This window comes from Habropoda laboriosa, unplaced genomic scaffold (genome assembly GCF_001263275.1).
Source record: "Habropoda laboriosa isolate 0110345459 unplaced genomic scaffold, ASM126327v1 scaffold20, whole genome shotgun sequence".
Classification (NCBI taxonomy): Eukaryota; Metazoa; Arthropoda; class Insecta; order Hymenoptera; family Apidae; genus Habropoda; species Habropoda laboriosa.
Genome location: NW_017100143.1, coordinates 876,149 through 895,478, shown reverse-complemented (window position 1 = coordinate 895,478; position 19,330 = coordinate 876,149). Strand labels below are relative to the sequence as shown.

The 19,330-nt window shown below is 35.9% G+C and overlaps 5 protein-coding genes across 6 annotated transcripts in view; 3 read left to right on the top strand and 2 right to left on the bottom strand.

The window, feature by feature from the left end:
* The window catches only part of LOC108573440 (heat shock factor protein-like), a 7,573-nt gene extending 2,380 nt beyond the window's left edge, over positions 1 to 5,193 (bottom strand). The window contains exons 1-7 of one of the 2 annotated variants that reach the window (XM_017935903.1): positions 5,068 to 5,193; positions 3,954 to 4,062; positions 3,744 to 3,868; positions 3,326 to 3,661; positions 3,162 to 3,244; positions 2,887 to 3,075; positions 2,268 to 2,330 (exon numbers count right to left, since the gene is read on the bottom strand). In XM_017935903.1, the coding sequence (XP_017791392.1) occupies positions 2,268 to 2,330; positions 2,887 to 3,075; positions 3,162 to 3,244; positions 3,326 to 3,661; positions 3,744 to 3,868; positions 3,954 to 4,062; positions 5,068 to 5,172 (1,010 nt within the window). In that variant the 5' untranslated portion in view covers positions 5,173 to 5,193. Of the gene's footprint in view, positions 1 to 340; positions 884 to 2,267; positions 2,331 to 2,886; positions 3,076 to 3,161; positions 3,245 to 3,325; positions 3,662 to 3,743; positions 3,869 to 3,953; positions 4,063 to 5,067 lie in introns of both variants that reach the window. The other variant, XM_017935895.1, reaches the window with a different exon arrangement.
* Positions 5,194 to 6,267: 1,074 nt separating this feature from the next.
* On the bottom strand, positions 6,268 to 10,173 carry LOC108573664 (protein pigeon). The gene is made up of 10 exons (XM_017936144.1): positions 10,077 to 10,173; positions 9,765 to 9,901; positions 9,352 to 9,679; positions 9,006 to 9,271; positions 7,790 to 8,937; positions 7,251 to 7,592; positions 6,967 to 7,181; positions 6,686 to 6,889; positions 6,549 to 6,620; positions 6,268 to 6,482 (listed from the first exon to the last, which is right to left on the bottom strand). Exons 1-10 carry the CDS (start codon positions 10,132 to 10,134, stop codon positions 6,412 to 6,414), a joined length of 2,841 nt encoding a protein of 946 aa, XP_017791633.1. The 5' UTR covers positions 10,135 to 10,173; the 3' UTR covers positions 6,268 to 6,411.
* A 334-nt stretch (positions 10,174 to 10,507) lies between these two features.
* LOC108573603 (glyoxalase domain-containing protein 4) lies at positions 10,508 to 12,148 on the top strand. Its single transcript, XM_017936069.1, has 6 exons — positions 10,508 to 10,822; positions 10,885 to 10,934; positions 11,077 to 11,342; positions 11,419 to 11,574; positions 11,656 to 11,831; positions 11,917 to 12,148. The coding sequence occupies exons 1-6, from the start codon at positions 10,733 to 10,735 to the stop codon at positions 12,022 to 12,024; spliced, it is 846 nt and encodes a 281-aa protein (XP_017791558.1). The 5' UTR covers positions 10,508 to 10,732; the 3' UTR covers positions 12,025 to 12,148.
* Positions 12,149 to 12,480: 332 nt separating this feature from the next.
* LOC108573417 (poly(U)-specific endoribonuclease homolog) lies at positions 12,481 to 15,587 on the top strand. The gene is made up of 7 exons (XM_017935862.1): positions 12,481 to 12,593; positions 12,664 to 12,951; positions 13,037 to 13,108; positions 13,191 to 13,388; positions 13,468 to 14,701; positions 14,767 to 15,181; positions 15,256 to 15,587. Exons 1-7 carry the CDS (start codon positions 12,542 to 12,544, stop codon positions 15,487 to 15,489), a joined length of 2,493 nt encoding a protein of 830 aa, XP_017791351.1. The 5' UTR covers positions 12,481 to 12,541; the 3' UTR covers positions 15,490 to 15,587.
* Positions 15,588 to 16,036: 449 nt separating this feature from the next.
* Positions 16,037 to 19,330, top strand: LOC108573118 (protein transport protein sec31-like; the record flags this gene model as incomplete). The annotated part of the gene is made up of 5 exons (XM_017935489.1): positions 16,037 to 16,179; positions 17,689 to 17,799; positions 18,071 to 18,142; positions 18,267 to 18,422; positions 18,513 to 19,330. Coding segments are annotated over exons 1-5 (1,209 nt in total), but the record flags the coding sequence as incomplete, so codon positions are not given.

Below are 19,330 nucleotides of genomic sequence, written 5' to 3'. Positions count from 1 at the left end.
AAAGAAAAAAAAAAAAAAAGAAAAAAAAGAATAATTTGGAAAATATGAAAAAGATGATACCAAGGGATCCCTTATTCTTCAAGCTCTATGGAATATTGTGAAATTCCTAGATCAAAGGTAACCATTTAGAAATCTGATAAAAAGATGTCACACATTATTATTAGTACAGTATGTACCTATCAATATCTAAATCTCATTTGAAATTCTCTGAAAATTGTAATAACTGAATAGAAAAATTGGTTGGCTCCCACCTCAGTTCTTCTGATTAAGGATTTCCACTATAGATAAGTGGATTGTGCTGCATTCAAGATTCTTTACCCATCGTTTGTGTTGAACTTACATTGATCCTAACCTGTAAGCAGCTTCAGGCATGCCAGAGGATATCACGCAGCTCAAAGATAAGTTTTTTGAATTGCTTGTGTCTGTTCCACTGCAGTTGACTTTCTCTTGTTCCGTACATTTCTCAGCACCGTTTGTTTGAGAAACTCGATCGTTATCCTGTTCAGTGTTACAATCTGCTTTGTTAAGTTGATCAAAGATATTATCATTCCCGTTGGAACCAGTATTGCCATTATTTCCCATATTCTCGACGTTCTCGTTGCCTTCCATCTCCGCGTTCATCATTTCTGGTACAATTAAAATGTCCTCGAGCTTCACCAAGGGCGAATCGTTCTCTTGAGTATCTTCCTCCAGGCTTGTGACTGTGTCCAGATCGAGCTCTTGCTCTGATTCAGGTGTTTTATTCATATTAGCCGCCATGGCAGCAAGTTTTGAGCTACGCACAGTCGCCACAGGTATTGGCTTAGAAACTTTTTTATTTTCCAACAAAGCGATCGTCACTGCTGAATCTTCTAATGGCATTTCAAGCAAATGTGTTTCTTCCCTAGAAAAGTGAGATAAGCAGTTGCCAATCTTCGTTTCTCTTGAATTAGATCGTTGGTTGTGCCATAATCTGCTTTTTGAACACATTCTTGTCTACAACTCTGATCGATGGAAGTATTGCAAGAGCATACACAGATGAATTTATAAAGCATTATGTATATATATAAAAACATGCTTCTAAGTATGCAGTGAATTATAGTTGTTATAATAACATTTTTTTTTTTTTTTTTTTTTTTTTTTTTTTTTTAATGAAAGCAAGCTATGAAACGAATAGGGAAAATATAGTATAATAGTAAAGTGGTGCTTTTATGTGAAATATATATGAATAAGAAATAAGAAAGTTAAAGAATGATTATTACTTTTTAGGAAACACGAATATTAGTTGAATAAGTCTGAGAATGAATGTGAATGATTTTAAGGAATCTATCCAGTGAGAGTATACTCATTCTTTTATATTTCACTATCAATAATTTCTTTTATTTGAAATAATTATAAGTATTTATTGGTCAATTCAGTTTGATTCTCTTTACTTATATGATCCAAAGATCGAAAGTAAAAGCAATTGCCGTGGGATTGTACATTGAATACACGATAAATGTCGCAAATTTATCCACACATACTACATACAACTATAAAGGGGGGTATGAAGTATATAGTTAAATTTTAAAAGAGCACAATCATGCATGGAATAAATCGTAATATGTATATATGTTATAAAACATATCTCACAATTAAATTTTATGTATGTTTGTGTAAATTGGACTAACGTTTCATGCGCATATATATATTTACTTAAACCTGGCTCACAAAAGTATAAAACGAATTGTATAATTTATTTTATACGACCGAGACAGGTCAACAGTTTTAATTATTCTCAAATTAACTACAGTAACAATTAACATAGCAATAAATATACTCAGAGGCATAAGTAACCAAAAATTTTAAAAATAACCATGTCAATATGATACCAATGTGAAGTGATGCAGCTAGTGAAAGAATTGTATGATAATGTTGAAATTAAATGCAGGTAATTCAACCAAAGATTAACAAGACTTCTCTCATAAAAGTAGCAAGCTATTTGGAACAATATTTTTAAGTCTTTAACTTTCTTTAATAAACTCTATCTTAATACGGCGGAATTGCAATCGATGTAAAATTTGAAAAGCGACTACTGATAGTTGGCAGACTAAGAAAAGATCGTTTTAATATCAAGTATTTAAATGAGAAATGCTTTTTAAAAAGAAGAATGTTATCGCAATGTTGCCGAACGTTCATGCAAAAAAAAAAAAGAAAATGAAACTAAGCAAAATTGCGATACTGTAAAAAATAATTTCTAGAGAAGTATGAACACCAACACCAAATGACGACAAGAGAAAAATGTTAACCTCGGTTCCTCTCCATTCTCCGTCGATGGGATCAAAATTTTGACAGGCACCTTGTTTTTCCTCCTGGCAATATTTAAATTGCAATGATATGAGTATCATTGTGAACTAATTAATGTTATGAGATATGAAAAAGTAGTTGTATCATGAAAATATTTCCCTGTTCTCTGTTCTGAACAGATACAATCAGATTGTGGTATATGCACGTGCAATTTCATTTTAGTACGGAATATGTTGTAGGTGAAAACAATTATAGTATGATACACGGTTTGGAAAAGATCAAAATTTATGCCCCTGTGTTTTTCATAAAAGCAAATAGATCATAACTTTAACTTCGTTAATTTTTCACTACATTCCATGCATGGGAAGTAATTGGAATGTGTAAAGAAGTATATTATAATTTATCTTTCTTATCGTATTTTTAATCTCAGCAAAAGACAAGCAAAATGAGAACACAAAAATACTTCCTTATATAGAATAAAACAGATCTTGAAATTTCTTTGTGTTTATCATGCAAAACTCCATCTTTTAACTCCAAAGTTGAACGATCGTACACGCGTCACTTATTTTAATTAGCGAATCTACGATTAAAATAGCATCGTAATAAATTCGTTGAACTTACTTCTTTTTACCCTTGCACCCACGTTTCTTCTTTGGATCGACCTCTTGTGGATTAACAAGTTGTATATCATCTTGTAATTGAATAGAATCATCAACTAGGTGAACTGTTTCCATATTGGTGTCTTCCATTATTGTGGTATTATTATGATCTGGACTTTCAATAGATGGATTTTGATGCCCTTCTAGCATTCTAAATATATAGATATATATTTATGAAAAAACTTATTCCGTGTAAATAATAAAAATAATATAATTATAATGCAAAAAGTAACATACTCTGCAACGATATATTCCGAATCCAAATCTGGTTCTGATGCATCGAGTTCGTGAATCACAGGCCCTACAGGCGACGCTTGCGGCTGAAAATAAAGATAAAAACGACGATGTACATAAAAAAAAAAGATAGAATCATGGAAACGTTCTCAAACAGATATAGTTACCTTTGATAATTTGGCTTGTTTGCTACGCTGACGGCTCGAGTCATCGATCATTAGTGGATATCTTCTCTTAACAGAGAGACCACCACCTCTTGAAGGCTGTACCAAAGTAACTAGAAAGTGTATAAGTTTATTAACAATTTGTTGCTGCTTCAGATGTTTTTGCCTAAGCATTGCCAGTTCTCTCCATAATGCTTCATTCTCTCTTTTCATGGCCCCAAGTTTTGAATCTAAATGTTCTTGACGACCCCTCATACTTCTTACTTCATTGAGCATTTTGTTCATTAATTCTGGTTTAATTGGAGTAAGTGTTGGATCCTGCCCTTTGCTGGATGCAATCTAGATAAATCACAGCAAAAAAATATATTTCAAATATTCAGTATCCCTAGTTAATGATTCTATGGAATATAAAAGCACTTACTTTTCTTTTAATGTGTTCTACAAGATATGGGTGTCCTTTACAAAAAAATTGATGTGCAAATTCCATTTCATCTCTGTCACATTTTAAACCACCAAGTTCAACAGAAACCTTCTTGTGAAAACCATCTATAGAATACATATATGTATATATTTAATAAATTATAAAATATCACATCAATATACATATTAGGAATTATATATTATTGCTTACACATATTCAACTGTCTAACAAAGCTGGCCATATTATTATGTTTGTAATAATGGGGCAACAATTCCCTTGCAAATTGTGCCTGGTTCCTAATGAAGAAACTCCTTCCATTCTAAAATAAATTAGTGCATGTAGTAATACATATCTTGAACCAAATGTTTGAAAAAGCTACATTATGATATTAATCTCTTTCTCTATTGATTTTTTATGAATATATGTAATCAAATATCTTCAGTCAATTCAAGCAGTCAATAACTATACTTCCTATATTTTTCATAAATTTTTATGGGAAATTTCACATATTAAAACTAAAAACTGTGTGCCATCTACATTACATTTATTTAATACATATTTTATAAATGTTTTCAAGTATTAAATGTTAATAATATCATTCCATTATGCTTTTAAAATATGATTTATTGAATTTTCTTATAAAACAATGCATTTAAATCATTCTAAGGAATATTTGAATGATGTGTTCAAAGACCAAAACTTAAGATAAAAAAAACTATCATACATTTAATTGTAAATCTTTATTGCCTAGTACAATGCGCATAAAATAGATTTTTTTTTTTATTACAACGCCAATACAAATAAAATATTTTAAACATACGTAAATTTGTTTATTATTTGTAAATCTATTATTATATCGAAAAAAATCGTTAATGTTGAGCAATTTACACATACGTTAATTATACAGAGAAACAATTACAAACGTTAAGTTACAGAAAGTATACGTTTAAACAGAGAGCTTTGCAATTAAATATTTTTTTCGTTACTGCAGTGATCTGGCTGTCATCCTAGCTGATCCAGTAGCGAAACTTTGATATTCAATGAGAAAACGCTTGATTATTGAAATAATGCAATACTCCGCATCGCACGAGTAAGTGCTGAATGAATTGCGGCGATGTCGGGTGCATGTGAAATATAGGTTGTGTACATAAAAATGTACACTGCGGAGGTCAACGTTTAGCTTACGTTTTAGTATATTCGGCTGTACGACATTTGCATTGCGAATAAGTAAACGGTGTCGCAGAGCTGAGCGAGCGACGCATTAAAATTTCTAATGCGTTAAAACCATGGGAGTACAAGTGAATAACAAAATAAAAGTACTTACGGGTGACCAACAAATAAGGTCGTCAGTTTCAGGATCCTCGACCAGCTTCCAGAGCTTGGCAAGGAACGCCGGCACGCTTGTACCTAATTCCGGGATTGTATGCATCTTAGCGTCAATTAGTTTAATTAAAACGTGTAATAATTGTTCAGTTTTTGAACTTGATCTATCACGAAAAAATCTTCACATCTCACGACAATGGCTGACCGCTGACGATGTTATTCTGCTAGTAGTACTTACAGGTGAGGAGAGAGGGGGAAACATTTTAATGGATGACCATGTTCGCTTTCCATTTAGAGCCGGTATCCTACATATTGTCAGTGTTGTAGTAATGGGATTGGCGTATTCTGTTGTAGCCGAGAATTCAGCCACTGTGCGGACTTGAAGCTTAATACGCGGATTTTAATGGAAACTGGACCTTAAGTTGTCCTTCAAGCAGGGTTCTCAAGTCGCGACAAATGAGATGAAATACTTTTTAACACGCGGGTTCGTAATTTGAAACTGGTTTTTTTTTTAATTGTTAGGAATCAGGAATTATTGAACAAAGACTATTTTCTAAACATCTATATTCACTTTTACACAAAAATGATTAATACTGTTGCATGTTTGTACATATCTTTTGATATGTCATTTTCGTTAACAATATTCTTCGCAATATAAAAAAAAAGATACCGTGTAATTTATATAAAATGTTGTAATTTGTTTTAATAAACAATTCTTTACAACTCAACGTATTGCTCTAACAACTTAAAAAACTTTCAAGTTGTCCTGACACATGTATAACACATACATCGACACATATCAATGAATTAATCTAATCGTAAGTACATAACATCACACGTAAGTTTTTGATTAACCGATCAACAACAATAATATAAAATTATAACAATGCGGTAATAAAAATTTAACTGGTAAAAGTTAATATGTACAGGAAAACAATAATTCAATTGTAAAATATGTAATATCACGAATTAACCAGTCCATAAAAGAAGTTGTATAAAGATTATAACTGTAAAATATAAAATGTTCTTAACATATTCAAAAAATTAATTCAGTAACAGTTTACCCAACTTTCAAACAATACGAATAGTCATACGAAAAACATCGAACCCTATAGTTAAATTATTTAAGTATGTAAAATGTACTGTATCCTACTTTCTTTAAAATCTACCGTATAGAATATTCGAAAAAGGAACGCGTGGGGATGTATAAAATACGGTTAAAACTACATATTCATAAATAGTAAATACTTGGAAGATATTAATGGCACTTTGCACTTTTGGATGATTATTTGCACTACTTTTTTTGATTATAAATGAATCTGGGAAACAACTGAAACACATTTACCTACAAGAAATCTTCTGTGGATGTTACTGTAGCCTCTATAAGCAGGCCAAAATCTAGCTCTGTTAGACTAGCTGTAAGACAAAGTTAATTTATGATTGACATAAATTTGTACAATCTATTGAAACTTATATTCATACCTTTTGCTGTAAGAAGATCAAGAAATGTATCTAACGGAGATAAACGGTCCGCTGATGGAAACGCAGCCAAACCTGTTGACAAATTTCATAAAATATCATCATACGGATGTTTTATCCTTTTAATTATTTATTCTTACCATTATGGTGATTTCTATGCTGCAATGTTCTACCACGATTTTGGCATATCTCGCCGGATAAGATATTCGCCGCGTGTTCACGAGCTCTCAGCATAAAGCTTACAGGATGTAACCATTGATTTAGAAGTCGTTTCGCTCTTGATCTCGGTAGTAAAGACAATAAAGTTAATTTACGAATGGCATTTTCTCTTGTATCACTAATATCTACGAGAACAAATAGATTACTCGAATACAGAGGGAAAAAATAAAAAGATCTCTAAAAATTTTAAAACAATATATACCAGCCATGATGATTTTGCTGACATCAACTTGTAACTCAAATACTGATCGTTGTACATATTGTAGAAACATAGAATACTTTAACGTTCTGTATCCAAGATAAGTAAAAAACGATGTAAATCCTTGTGGCGCTGGGAACGCTATACTTTCTATAGCGCATCTATAGCGTTCCAATAATACAAACAACAACCATCGTCGTGCCTCGTCCAATTGATCTCTAAAATGATATTTTAACTTAAACTTTATTAAAAATTTATCAACGACTTCATGAAAATTATTGAATTACACAAGGACGAAGCCGCGTTCTTGTTCGAGTCGTGGATCCACGCTAGCAGCTCGACATAACATTTGACAAAGAGCCCGTGAAGTTTCCAATTGTGCCGCTACATGCCTGGTCGCCATAGCGTGAACGTGTAATGGCGTGCACGCTCCTTGAACATGTGATATCGATGTCTGTGTACCATGTTTCAAGAGGTACATAGATAATTCTCTTAAATTTACAGACACAATATGTTCCTGCTTCGATGCTGTACAACTTTCCGTTTCGTTGAATGGCAAACCAGAGTCTAATAATTTATTACTACGGCAACCAGTTAAGTCTCCGAGCGATACTGTAGCCACAACTAATCTGCAATATTTTATTACCAAAATTAATCTCAGCTAGAGAAAGACTATACAACAGTTAAGAGTAAAACAATATTATCGATGTTAAAACACAAATCTGTCCAGAATCATGCAGGATGGTTTTTACATCGTTAATAAACATTCATTTACATTGAATTAGGTTAAGGGTATATTCGGTATGAGAAACACATAAAATGTTACCCTCCACTTGGAGACATTGGAGTGCTGGATCTGGATAGTGCTTCAGGTTGGTAACATGCTAAAGAGACCAACAATTTCTCAGCGATTTTACTCGGCTTAAATCTCGCTTTATCCCCATTATTTTTACTCAGATGATCCCATAATCTAGTCCACAGATCACTGCGGTACGGTATCAACCTTTGTTGCGGCGAAAGTAACATTACAGACGTGTTCCAAAGCTTTTCGTGACTTAACGTTATGCTTAAATTGTTCACTTTGATCTCGAAGCTTACGTACTCTTCCATAGTCGTGACTGGTAACAATGCTAACAACGGTATAGCGTCTGCTAATAAATTTTTCTGCACTAAAGCGTACGAGCCACCGATAAGAATTTCCTGCATGTATCGAACCATTTCCAACGATCTAGGTTTCTCTGCGATTGTACATATTAATTCTGAAATAATATCCAGATCGTGTCTGTGACTCAGAAAGTAATGCAGTATTCCTAAGCGTACTTCCGTCGAGGTCTCTTTGCGAAACACTTCGGTAAGAAAGTCAGATGAGATAGTTAATTGTACTAGGTCCAATGTGGGTAAGTCTATTGTTAGTATGTTCACGTTAGATTGAGATGCACTACATCCTTCTAGAGAAGCTGTATCGTACTTCTTTTTGCTTGTTTTGCTATTGTTCTCGAATTCAAGTAGCGGTACCAAATAAGAAGAACGAGATGGAATGGAGGTCAAAGGACCGCACAATATGTGACAACACGGTTCGTGATTCGTTCCAATTTCGAGGAGATGAGTGAATAAACCTTGTACCAGTACGATCATGTGATGATGTTGGTATATAGCGAACGTTGGCCGTATAAGTTTTGCGTGAGCCCATGGTATGCCAGGTATAACACAATGGATCACACAACTGTGATGAAGAAGCGTTACAGAATATGCGAAATGTACTGTATTAGATTCGTTCAATGAATTAAGTACATGCTGCTGTGGTTTTACTGGACGATATAAATAATGGTGGCAAACACAGACCATTCCTTTAGTGTCAGACACCACAATGAGATCTAGAGAACAGTCGTGAACTCTTAAAGGTATAACATCATCCTCATAAGTGCCACAATTGGAAGCAGTTGATAATTGAGGTAAATTCAGTGGTATATTTAACTGGAAGAAAGAGAGAAATTTTTTGAAATATGTTTGAAATTATTATTAGAATGCAATAAATTACTTACCACTGTCTCATGTGGTAAATCATCATGAAATTGGAGACCACTTAGAGTTGGATTGGTTCTTACTGATTTATTTTCTTTTTCTTCATCATCATCCTCAGAAACTAAACTCAATGGAATTTTTCTGTGATGTATATGATATAAAACCTGATTTACCATGTCCCATTGAGCCCAAATAAATGCTTTAACTAGTGATTCAGATTTTAACTCCTGTATTGGATGAAGTTCTAATACAGATGTGTCAAACTCTATGGTATATATTGTAATACCTATACAATCAAACAAATAATCATTTAAAATGATCCGTAAGAAATTTTTAAATATAATTCCTGTATTGTAGGATCCTTACATTCTTGATGAATTAATAATAAAAATTTGTCCCACTGTCTATGTTCTTTTTCTTTATACAAAAATTGAATTCTCACTTGTTTAGTTCTCTTTGTATCCAAGCTATGAACTTTTACTTCTTTTCCCTTTAACTCAACTATGAATGCTTCATACATTTCAACCTCAGTTGGGATACTCTGATCTTTTTCTTCTGTAGTTTCAAAAGGTTCTACAGATTCTGTAGTCATGTCTATAGGCACACTCTGTTTTGTTATATATCCAAAAATGGTACGGCATTGATTTATTGTGGCTTGGACAATGTTTAATACCTCTGAGAATTGGTGCAACACCTACATTACATTTGTATGATTTTAGCTGTACATATTCTAAGTGACATATTCTATCAAGTACATATTCTATCATAGATCAACATACTTGTAACTTATCATTAATCCGGTCGTAATGGCCTACAACAGTATATGATCTGCTTACATCGTTCTCCACAGTTTCCTCTGTCCATCCAATTAATAAAGATCCATCCTTCTCTTGACCCAATAATTTCCATTGTTCAGCTAAAAGTTAAGCTCACATTTTACTGGCTCATTTTACTTCCCAACTAAACAAAATACATGTATCTACCTAACAAGTAATTATATTATAATGTATAATGTTGATGTAGAATTTTTCTAAAATTTTCTAAACACTTATAATTAATGTAACACAAGAATTATGCATTGTAACAATCACCTGAGTGCGCTTTTTCCGGCAAAAGTAAACATAACTTAGCGGCAAGGTTTTCTATCATATCTACTTAGAAATTCTCTCTATTGGACACTGCTTTACGATATTTTAATTGAAAAACCACCGGTCGATCGTTTTCAATTCAACGAAACGCACAAGTTCCACGTATATTTTGACATTATCTGACTTATCGTCTGCTACTTTTATGGCTACCATACACGCGTTAATCTGACGGTGTTGATAGTGAGAGTGAATTGTACTAAAATTCTTGATTTTAGCGCCACCTTCGTTATAAACATTCCGATTCAGCCGACTCATACAGGTAATCATCAGGTAGTATATTTTTTTTTTATTCTTTAATTGAACCGCTGATAAAAGTATATCGTTCGAAGAAACATATCGACAAAAATACGCGTACAGGCCTGAGGCGTATGTAAAAATAATTGCGTATCACGAGCGCTTGATAATTATATACAATTAATCTACCTCACGACGATTACTCATTCGTGTGGGAATTTTACGGAAACGTAAAGTCTGCCGAGTTTCATTGAAAAATATCAGTACACGTAACGACTGCACTGGGTGGAGATCTCGTGTCTTATCTTCTGAGCAATTAGGGTAGTTTTCCTTGTATTACAGCCGCAGAAATAGGTTTGTTAAAAATGGTCACCGGACGAGCGCTTCATTATGTATTTAAAATACCGGATCGGAAATTGACAGCGAAATTTTATCGCGAAATCCTTGGAATGAAGGTTAGTATTTCAATAATTCGAACCGCAGTATACGCTTTCATGGAACATTGTTCTTTTTAAAGGTGTTACGACACGAAGAATTTGCTGATGGTTGCGAAGCAACTTGCAATGGGTTCGTAATTATCTTTGCATGTTTTTTAACGCGTACATATATATCTTTTTTCCCCGTTTAACGAAATTGCTAATATATAAGATATAAAAATTTTATACGCGTTTATGTGTAATTGAATATTTTATTTCTACCACATATATAGACGATACGCAAATCGATGGAGTAAAACTATGATAGGGTATGGACCAGAGGACACTCATTTTGTAATAGAGTTAACTTACAATTATGGAATCAAAGAATATAAAAGGGGAAATGATTTTGGTGGAATAACAATTCGTTCTAAAGAGGCAATTGAGAGAGCACGTGCAGATGGATGGCCAATAAAGGAGGAAAGTGGAAAATTTGTTTTAGAAGCACCCGGTGGTTACAAGTACTATATTATTGATGAATCACAGCCTACAAATAAAGGTATTAATAGAGGATTCTTCTAAATCAATTTATTTCAAAATCTTCTATGATTAATGTACATATTTTCTTGCAATAGATCCTGTGGAAAAAGTCACGCTGTCCAGTTCAAATCTTCAAAATACTATTGCTTACTGGAAAGATATTTTAGGTTTAAAGGTATTTGAACAAAGTGACAAAAAGGTACTGTTAGGATATAGCGAGGATCAGGCCAAGGTTGAATTTGAAGATATTGGTAAAGTTTCGCGATTTATTGTGTAATAAACATTTTTCCAATTATTTGTACCAATAAAACATGCCAATTTTGCTTGACCAGGTGCTGAAATTGATCATGCTGCAGGATATGGGCGTGTAGCATTTTCAATTCCTCATGCAGAGCAACCGGAAATACGAAAGAAGATCAAAGATAGTGGGCATAAAATACTAACCGATTTAATTTCCTTACCTACTCCAGGAAAAGCCGATGTTAGAGTTATTATTCTTGCTGATCCAGTAAGTCTACCGAGAATACTCTCTGTTTCTAAAGTATAATCTGATTGATACATGTTACAAAGAATTTTGTGAATGAACATTTCAGGATGATCATGAAATCTGCTTCGTGGACGATGAAGCATTTAGGCAATTGTCAGTTCCAGACTATCCAAGTGAAGAAGTCTTGAACATGTATATTGCTAAAGACAAGTAAACTATCGAGGCTACATCTATCATACACTTTTGAGGCTACAGTTTATTCGTGGAGCAGAATTTTATTTCAGTATTTTCGCAGATTTAGAAGGCCGCGCCGATAGTGCTTCGTTATTTTAAAAATCAATGTAATAAATGCTCTCATTAACACATAAAAAATTTGATGTGCAACATAGTTTTTACAAAAAATTTATATTTTATAATTTAATATATCTATAAAATGTATATGTATCATGGTGGTGGTTGTTATCGAGACTCAATAAAACCTTGTTAAGATATGACGTCGTTATTACTAGGAAATGACGTCGTGATTACTAGAAATATTCGTATCTCTCAAAGGGCATCACCAATGACCCCTTGTTTTATAATACGATTTCGAGAAAAAGAAGGCAGACTATCAGTAATGCACTTACTATCAAGAAAAATGTTTGAAATATGCGCACTTGTTATTCACACGTCCTGGCAGTATCAGTTCATTACAGAGTAACATATTGCATGTAACATTACTAATCGATATAATGAAATTTAAGATAGTTTTTCTTACGTTTATTTTAGTATTCTTTGTACTAGGTAAGTACTATCTGATATTTCTTTTTTTTACACAAGTTTTATTGTCAAATTTGTTATTTACCATTTGCAGATGGCATTAACGCAAAAGTGAAATTTGGTAACTTATCGTTTGGATCATTACGCAGATCATATAGTAGATCCCGTGGATCGTATGGTGGATCACGTGGATCGTATGGTGGATCACGTGGATCGTATGGTGGATCACGTGGATCGTCACATGGAACATCATATGGAAGTTCTAATCACGGGATTAGTAGTCATGGAACATCTTTCAATAGACCTGTTATGCCAAGTTCCATAGGTCAAAAACCTTCTAGTACTGGAACTTCTCATTCACATGCTACAGCAAGTTCTCCTGGTAATTTAATGTGGTCATTCAGATACAAATTTATGTTTAGATTAGAAACATTATTGTTTGTAATTTTTAATATATATCATTTTAGCAACATCTCAATCCAATAAAAATATTAATACACACTTCTTACATGGTGAGGGAGGAGGAGCTACACGACCAAGTAAATTTTATTCTATACACTCTAAATGGCTGTTATACTAGGTATAAAGAACAAGTAACATAGTGTAAATTTTTTTAATAAGCCCAAACACAACCTGCTCAATCATCAAAACTTGGAAACCATCATACCCCGTACCCTGCTGTACCTGCTTCTGCTCCACCACTTGGAGGAAAACCAGGAGTTGCATTTGACCACAGACAAACTTCACCTTATCAACCATCTGCACCTCATCAGGATATTACGAAATCTTCTGCAGGCACACTTCAGAATCAAGGTCCAGGTAATGTAAAAAAACTGACTTAAGGCCTTCGATTTTTATCGAAGTATACGTATTTATATTGCTGGACATTCAATAACAGGTCAAGCAAATCCCTCTTGGAGCAATCCTTACTTAAATACCAACAGTCCAAACGCAGGGCGTTATCCTCCATGGAGTAATCCTCATCAAGGAGCCTTTGCACCACCTGTATCAGGTTCTCAACCAGCTGTACCAGGTTCTCAATCACTTCCAATTGGATTTAAAGATCATATTTATCCACAGAATCGTCCGACCTCTCCTGGCACTCAATTTAGCCCACCTACCAGTGGACATCCCCCTTATCCTACACATTCTATGCCCTCTTCACCTATCAGTGGTCATGCTCCTTACCCCCCACAACATATGCCTTCACCTTTCAGTGGACATACCCCATACCCCACACAACATATGCCACCACCTGGTTCTTTGTCACATTCTGCTCCTTCTCCATACCACCCAACGAATTCAATGCCATTAGGAAATCCTTACTCTATGCATCCTCCTGGAGGTGTCTACAATGCACCTGGACAAGCCTCTTACCCACAACAACCACAAATGTTTGCTCAACCTGCAACACAACCCTTTATACCCGGCCAGACCATTCTGATGGTACCAGAGAAACATGATTCTGGCAGAGGTTTCGGCCAGATGGTCAAGGAAGCTCTCGTGTTCTCGACTATTAACGCAGGAGTAAATAGGATAATAAATCCTCATACTCATCACTATACTGAAAGCAGACCTGCAACAGATACTGCTGCTCCTGCTGCTGCAGCACCTACAACTCATGTCACTTACAACAACCAATACTTCAATGGTGTTCCTGGAACTCCTGACGCAGCGAATCCTACAAACATGCCACAAGGAACTGGGCAAACTAATAATTACTCAGGTGGAACACCTACTTCAAACATGCCACCAGTAACTGGATTAACGAATAGTTATCCAAGTGGAGGAAATGGCGTTCCTTCGTCAGGAAACGAGAGTCCATACGTTCCGAACATTCCGAATATTCCTAGCAATACAGATAGCTCAAGTTCAACTGGAAGTGGACATAGAACAAGCATTACTGGATCTCGTACAAATGAGAATGTCGCTGCACCTACAGCTGAATCTAATGCTGCTAACCCTACCACTGCTGACCCTAATGTACTACAATACAGAATTTCTGACAATGAACTTTACCAAATATCAGAGGAACTCTTCATGAAAAGCTCCCACGACATATCTAAGATGATAAAACTAAATCTACAGACTCGTGTTACATCTCCTAATGTAACAGACGAAGCCAGGGAACCGTGAGTATTTGATCGCTAATTTATAAATTTCTAAGTGACCTCAAGCAACTGATTTTTATCTACAGATTGTTCGACGTGGAACCAGAGTTATTAGAGTACCCGACGATTTACGCGACACGGTCCTTGTACAACAGCTACGAGTACGATTATAAGAAAAAGATTAATCGCACGATCGAGACAAGGAAAATGGAGAACCTTCTCATCGACACCTTCTTAAATACAAACGAAATTGCGACAGCGATGCAATGGCTAGCTGATCATGGATTCGTCGACCCGGACGACTTCGAGAGGAAAGACGTGCTTCGTCGTATATGGTTCACCATGTTCAGTGGAAGTACATGTGGATTCGAGCGTGTGTTCGCATCTGAAAATTACGGCAATGCTATCGTTGGTGTTCAAGACTGGATTTACTTCCAAAATCAAGAATCCCAGAAACGTATAGATTACATGGGCTACGTGGATAAATTGAATCTTGGAAGTGTAAGTCATACGAAATAAGTAGCATAATATTCGTTATTTATTTTACCTTTTTTTTCTTTCCTTTTTTTTTTCAGACGGCTTCTTTATTAAAATTGAACTTCCAAATGGACGGAATCATTCGACCAAACGCGACAATATTCGTGGGCACTTTGCCTGAACTGGAAATGTCCTTATACACTATATGCTTCTACGCAAGGCCGAACAATCTGTGTCCAGTCTCCCTCGGTGGTACTAAATTCAACATCTACACGCATTCGTTCAATTATTTCGGAAGTGAGGTTATGGACCTCGGTCTCCTGATGTTCTAACTTACAGATGCAACTTAAAACGTAGTTATATATGTAGAATTTAATGTAGTTTATATTATATCGTTATAATTATATATAAAACGAATAACAAATTATATCTTAACACTTATTAGCAAGAAAACTGAAATCATAATGTATTTTCCTTCTGCGCTAATTCTTCCAATTAAACCTTTTTACCACGGTACAACCTCAAGGCTGCAAAATTCAATTTTTCCTGAAACATATAATAACAATTTATCACTGAACGTCACAAAAGCAGCGTCTGTATCATACTGAAACCAGAAGAGAATCCATTAAGAATTCTTAAAGAGGAACGAAACGTCCTTGCATTGAGGAGTCAGGGACGCGTCATTGCCTTCTGGACCTTGCTCGTTGTCAGATTATTCTATCAGATCCCTACCACTCACAATACACGCATTACAGATCAATGTGAAGAGAAAGCCAGCCCACTAACACGTACTCTACGCGCTACAATTTCGAACTGGTCTGAAGGTGGTTAGAACACGTCGTTACGCGGTAAACGCTTCAGTAACAGTTCAACCATCGAACAGTACGCATCGACCGCTCGATGGTACATCGTCGACTTCGATATTCAAGCATACAGTAACAGTAACAGTAAAAGCGCCTATTCAAGGAAGATGAACGTCAAACTAGTCTTGGTCTGCACGATTCTCGTTTTGTTCGCGTTCGGTAAGTCAGCAAAATTTTTTTTTACAAATCGTAAAACCGGTTTGAAAACGGGGGGAAAACGCGTAGTTTGTCCTATATGGAAGGATACGTAAAACTATGTACATATACTGTCTTAACTTGGTGCAATATTCCATAGATTCGTAATGTTAGAAAGTATTGTAAATTTATAGAAGTGAAAGTTTCTTGGAATAACAAGCTACCTGTAACTGATCGTTCGAGGCGATCGAGGTTGCAAATTTTCGCGTAGTAAGACAAATTTCACAGATAAAGAAATACGTGTACTGGTTTCAAACGAAGTATCGTGTTTCACCGCGAACAAAGCTTTCCACGAATCGCTTTAATCGGCTCTAACGTGAAGTTCCATCGAACAGATCATAACAAGATCAGAGAGAGAGAGGCAAATTGCTGCCTCTCAACGCATCTATGCACGCGAATGCCGTATTATTCACTTGCCGTGTAGTACTTACGAAGGGATCGAGAGGAAGTCGCAGGAAATCGTGGCTCTTCTAGAAAGTCTCGACGGCTGACATTGAGTCACACCGATGAATTCTGAGCAGTTCCGCGAAACCTATTGTCCGTTCTGCAGTCCTGGCCACGCTAATCTCGCCTGATTCGGTAAAATGCTCTAGGATGACGTGTTTATACAAAGAATAGCAAACAAATAGAAACTTAACCCTTTCGTGACGGAATTTTTTTAAAAGAATTTTTTATTTATTCGTGTCTGTAATGGATACTAAATAGAGATAAACTTTTGTTGGAGATGCATTCCCACTGAATTACACACTATACGAGATAATGTGAACTAAGGTTCCTCGAAGTTTTTCCTCTATATTTGTCTTAAGAATGCCTTAAGAAATAAAAGGATAAAATTGAAGAAATAACTTTTTCCCCATTCTCAATGGAAAGCTCGGGCACTTTTTTAATGACTTCAACGCACTAACAATATATATACCATTATTTGATTTAGCGAATTGATAAATTGTTAGGGACTTGAAGTAGCAATGAAGAGGTTCAAACGAACGAGTGGGTAGAATATTACGAATCGTATGACACGATCTAGATCATGCATTGCTGGCGATTATTAAGAAAATTGAAATATTATTCCACTCGAAGACTTTGATTCGACGTAATTTCCGTTTTCACTTGTAACAACTGGTAACACCTCTTTTTTTTTGATTTTCGATGAACTCATCGCATTCTGCATTGTTGTTCAAGCACTGTAATCACAGTAGTGTGCGCGTAATTCACGTTGCAAAGATTCTGTCCAGCGATTTCATTCGTTTCACGCTTCGTTAATTCGCTAGCTGGCAATTCGTTCGCGTAGCACACAATTTGAACAAGTTTCGAACTGTTTTTTTCTTGAAAATTTTCGTTCGTGAAAAATCAGATAAAATTTACCAAGTGCAATTTAGACGATGATTTTTATTTATGGAAAAAAACACTACGCTGAATTTAAACGACGATTTTTATTTATGGAAAAAATACTGCGATGATTTTACTTTCGTGCAGACGGAGATGCAGTCAAGTCAAGTAGACGGAGAACCGGAAGTAGCGGATGGGGATTTTCATCTCGTGGGACAACGCCTCGTCCTCGCTACTCGCAGAGCTCGAATCATCAAGGTTGTACGGCAGATAAATCGTGTAGATTTTTAAATACCTGGGAAAAATGGACAATTACCATTTTTTCTTCTTCTCCCAAGTATTTCAAAATCTACTGTTGGAATATTCGAATAAAACGTACAGAATTTACAGTGTAACCGTTAGGTCGTGTAATATGAGACGCGTTGCGTTGAAATCTCTAACACGCGGTCGATTATCGACCATCTGCCCAGGCATATTGAATTTCGTTCAGAGGAATGTCTAAGCTTACAAATATTATTTGTAATTCTAGCAGCATCTCAACCTAGTAAAAATGCTAATAGAGACTTCTTAAAAGCTGAGGGAGGAGGAGCTACACGACCAAGTAAATCTCGTTCTAATACACTTTAAATGGCTGGTGTTGTATTATTCATGAAATATAAGTAACAAAATCATGAAACACAATCCACGAGAAATTATAGGAAATCGTTTCACGATTTTTCGTATAGGTGGCTCACAACCAGGAAAAGTAGGATGGAACGTGCCCGATAAGAAACCACCAGTGACTAGTACCAATACAGCGGCAAAACCATCTGCACCTGTGAATGAACAACTGTCTAAATCTAGCGCTACAAACGTGCAATCATCTGGGTATTCTCCATCAGGTATTATGCACCTTCTTACAGCATCATAAACATGGATCACCCTGTACAATATTAACAAAATTACAAAGCGTCCTGACACAATTTCTCCAGGTGGATATCCTCGTCAACCAGCCAACAATCCTTACCAAACCAACGCCAGTCCTAATCAAGCATACAATCCATCAGTTGGCCAAGGTTACAACCCCTCAGTGGGTCATGGTTACAATCCACCACCTGGCTATTACAGTCCTGGAGTAGGTGGTGGACACCCTCCTGCATACGGCGCACAACCGTCCTATGGCGGCTACAATCCTGGTTTTGGACAGCCGTCGTACAGCCCGTCTATGGGACAATCTCCGCAAACGATTTTGGTACAGGGATCGAAGCCTGGAATAGGACAATTGGCAAAAGAGGCGTTCGTTTTCGCTGGCGTGAGCGCTGGTGTGAATGCGGCGGTGAACAGATTGATACCAGGTGGAATTTATGGCAACAGGGGCAGCGGAGGTGGAGGAGAAGCAGCGGTAGTTAGCGGTGTTCCCCAGACTCAGATCACCTATAATAATTATTACAACAATGGAACTGCACCTGTTGGAAACCCTGAACAACCTGCAGCTGCTGCTGCTGCTCCTGCTCCTGCAGCACAACCAGCTGCTGCGGCTAATGCTGAACCCCCAGCAGTTCAGCCATTAGCTCAACCGTCTTCTGAGACTCCACAAGCTGCACAAAGCAACGCTGGTACCAATAGCGCGCCTCCAAGTAACGCCAACACTCAAGATGCAGCGCAGAATAATCCTAATCCATTAGGATTCGTTACGTCTAATGAAGATATCAAGAAGCTGACAGAGAGTCTGTTCGAGAAAGAGCAGAACAGCGCTATGAAGCATATAACGATGAATATTCAAGGTCAGAAGAAGGATGATAGCATCACT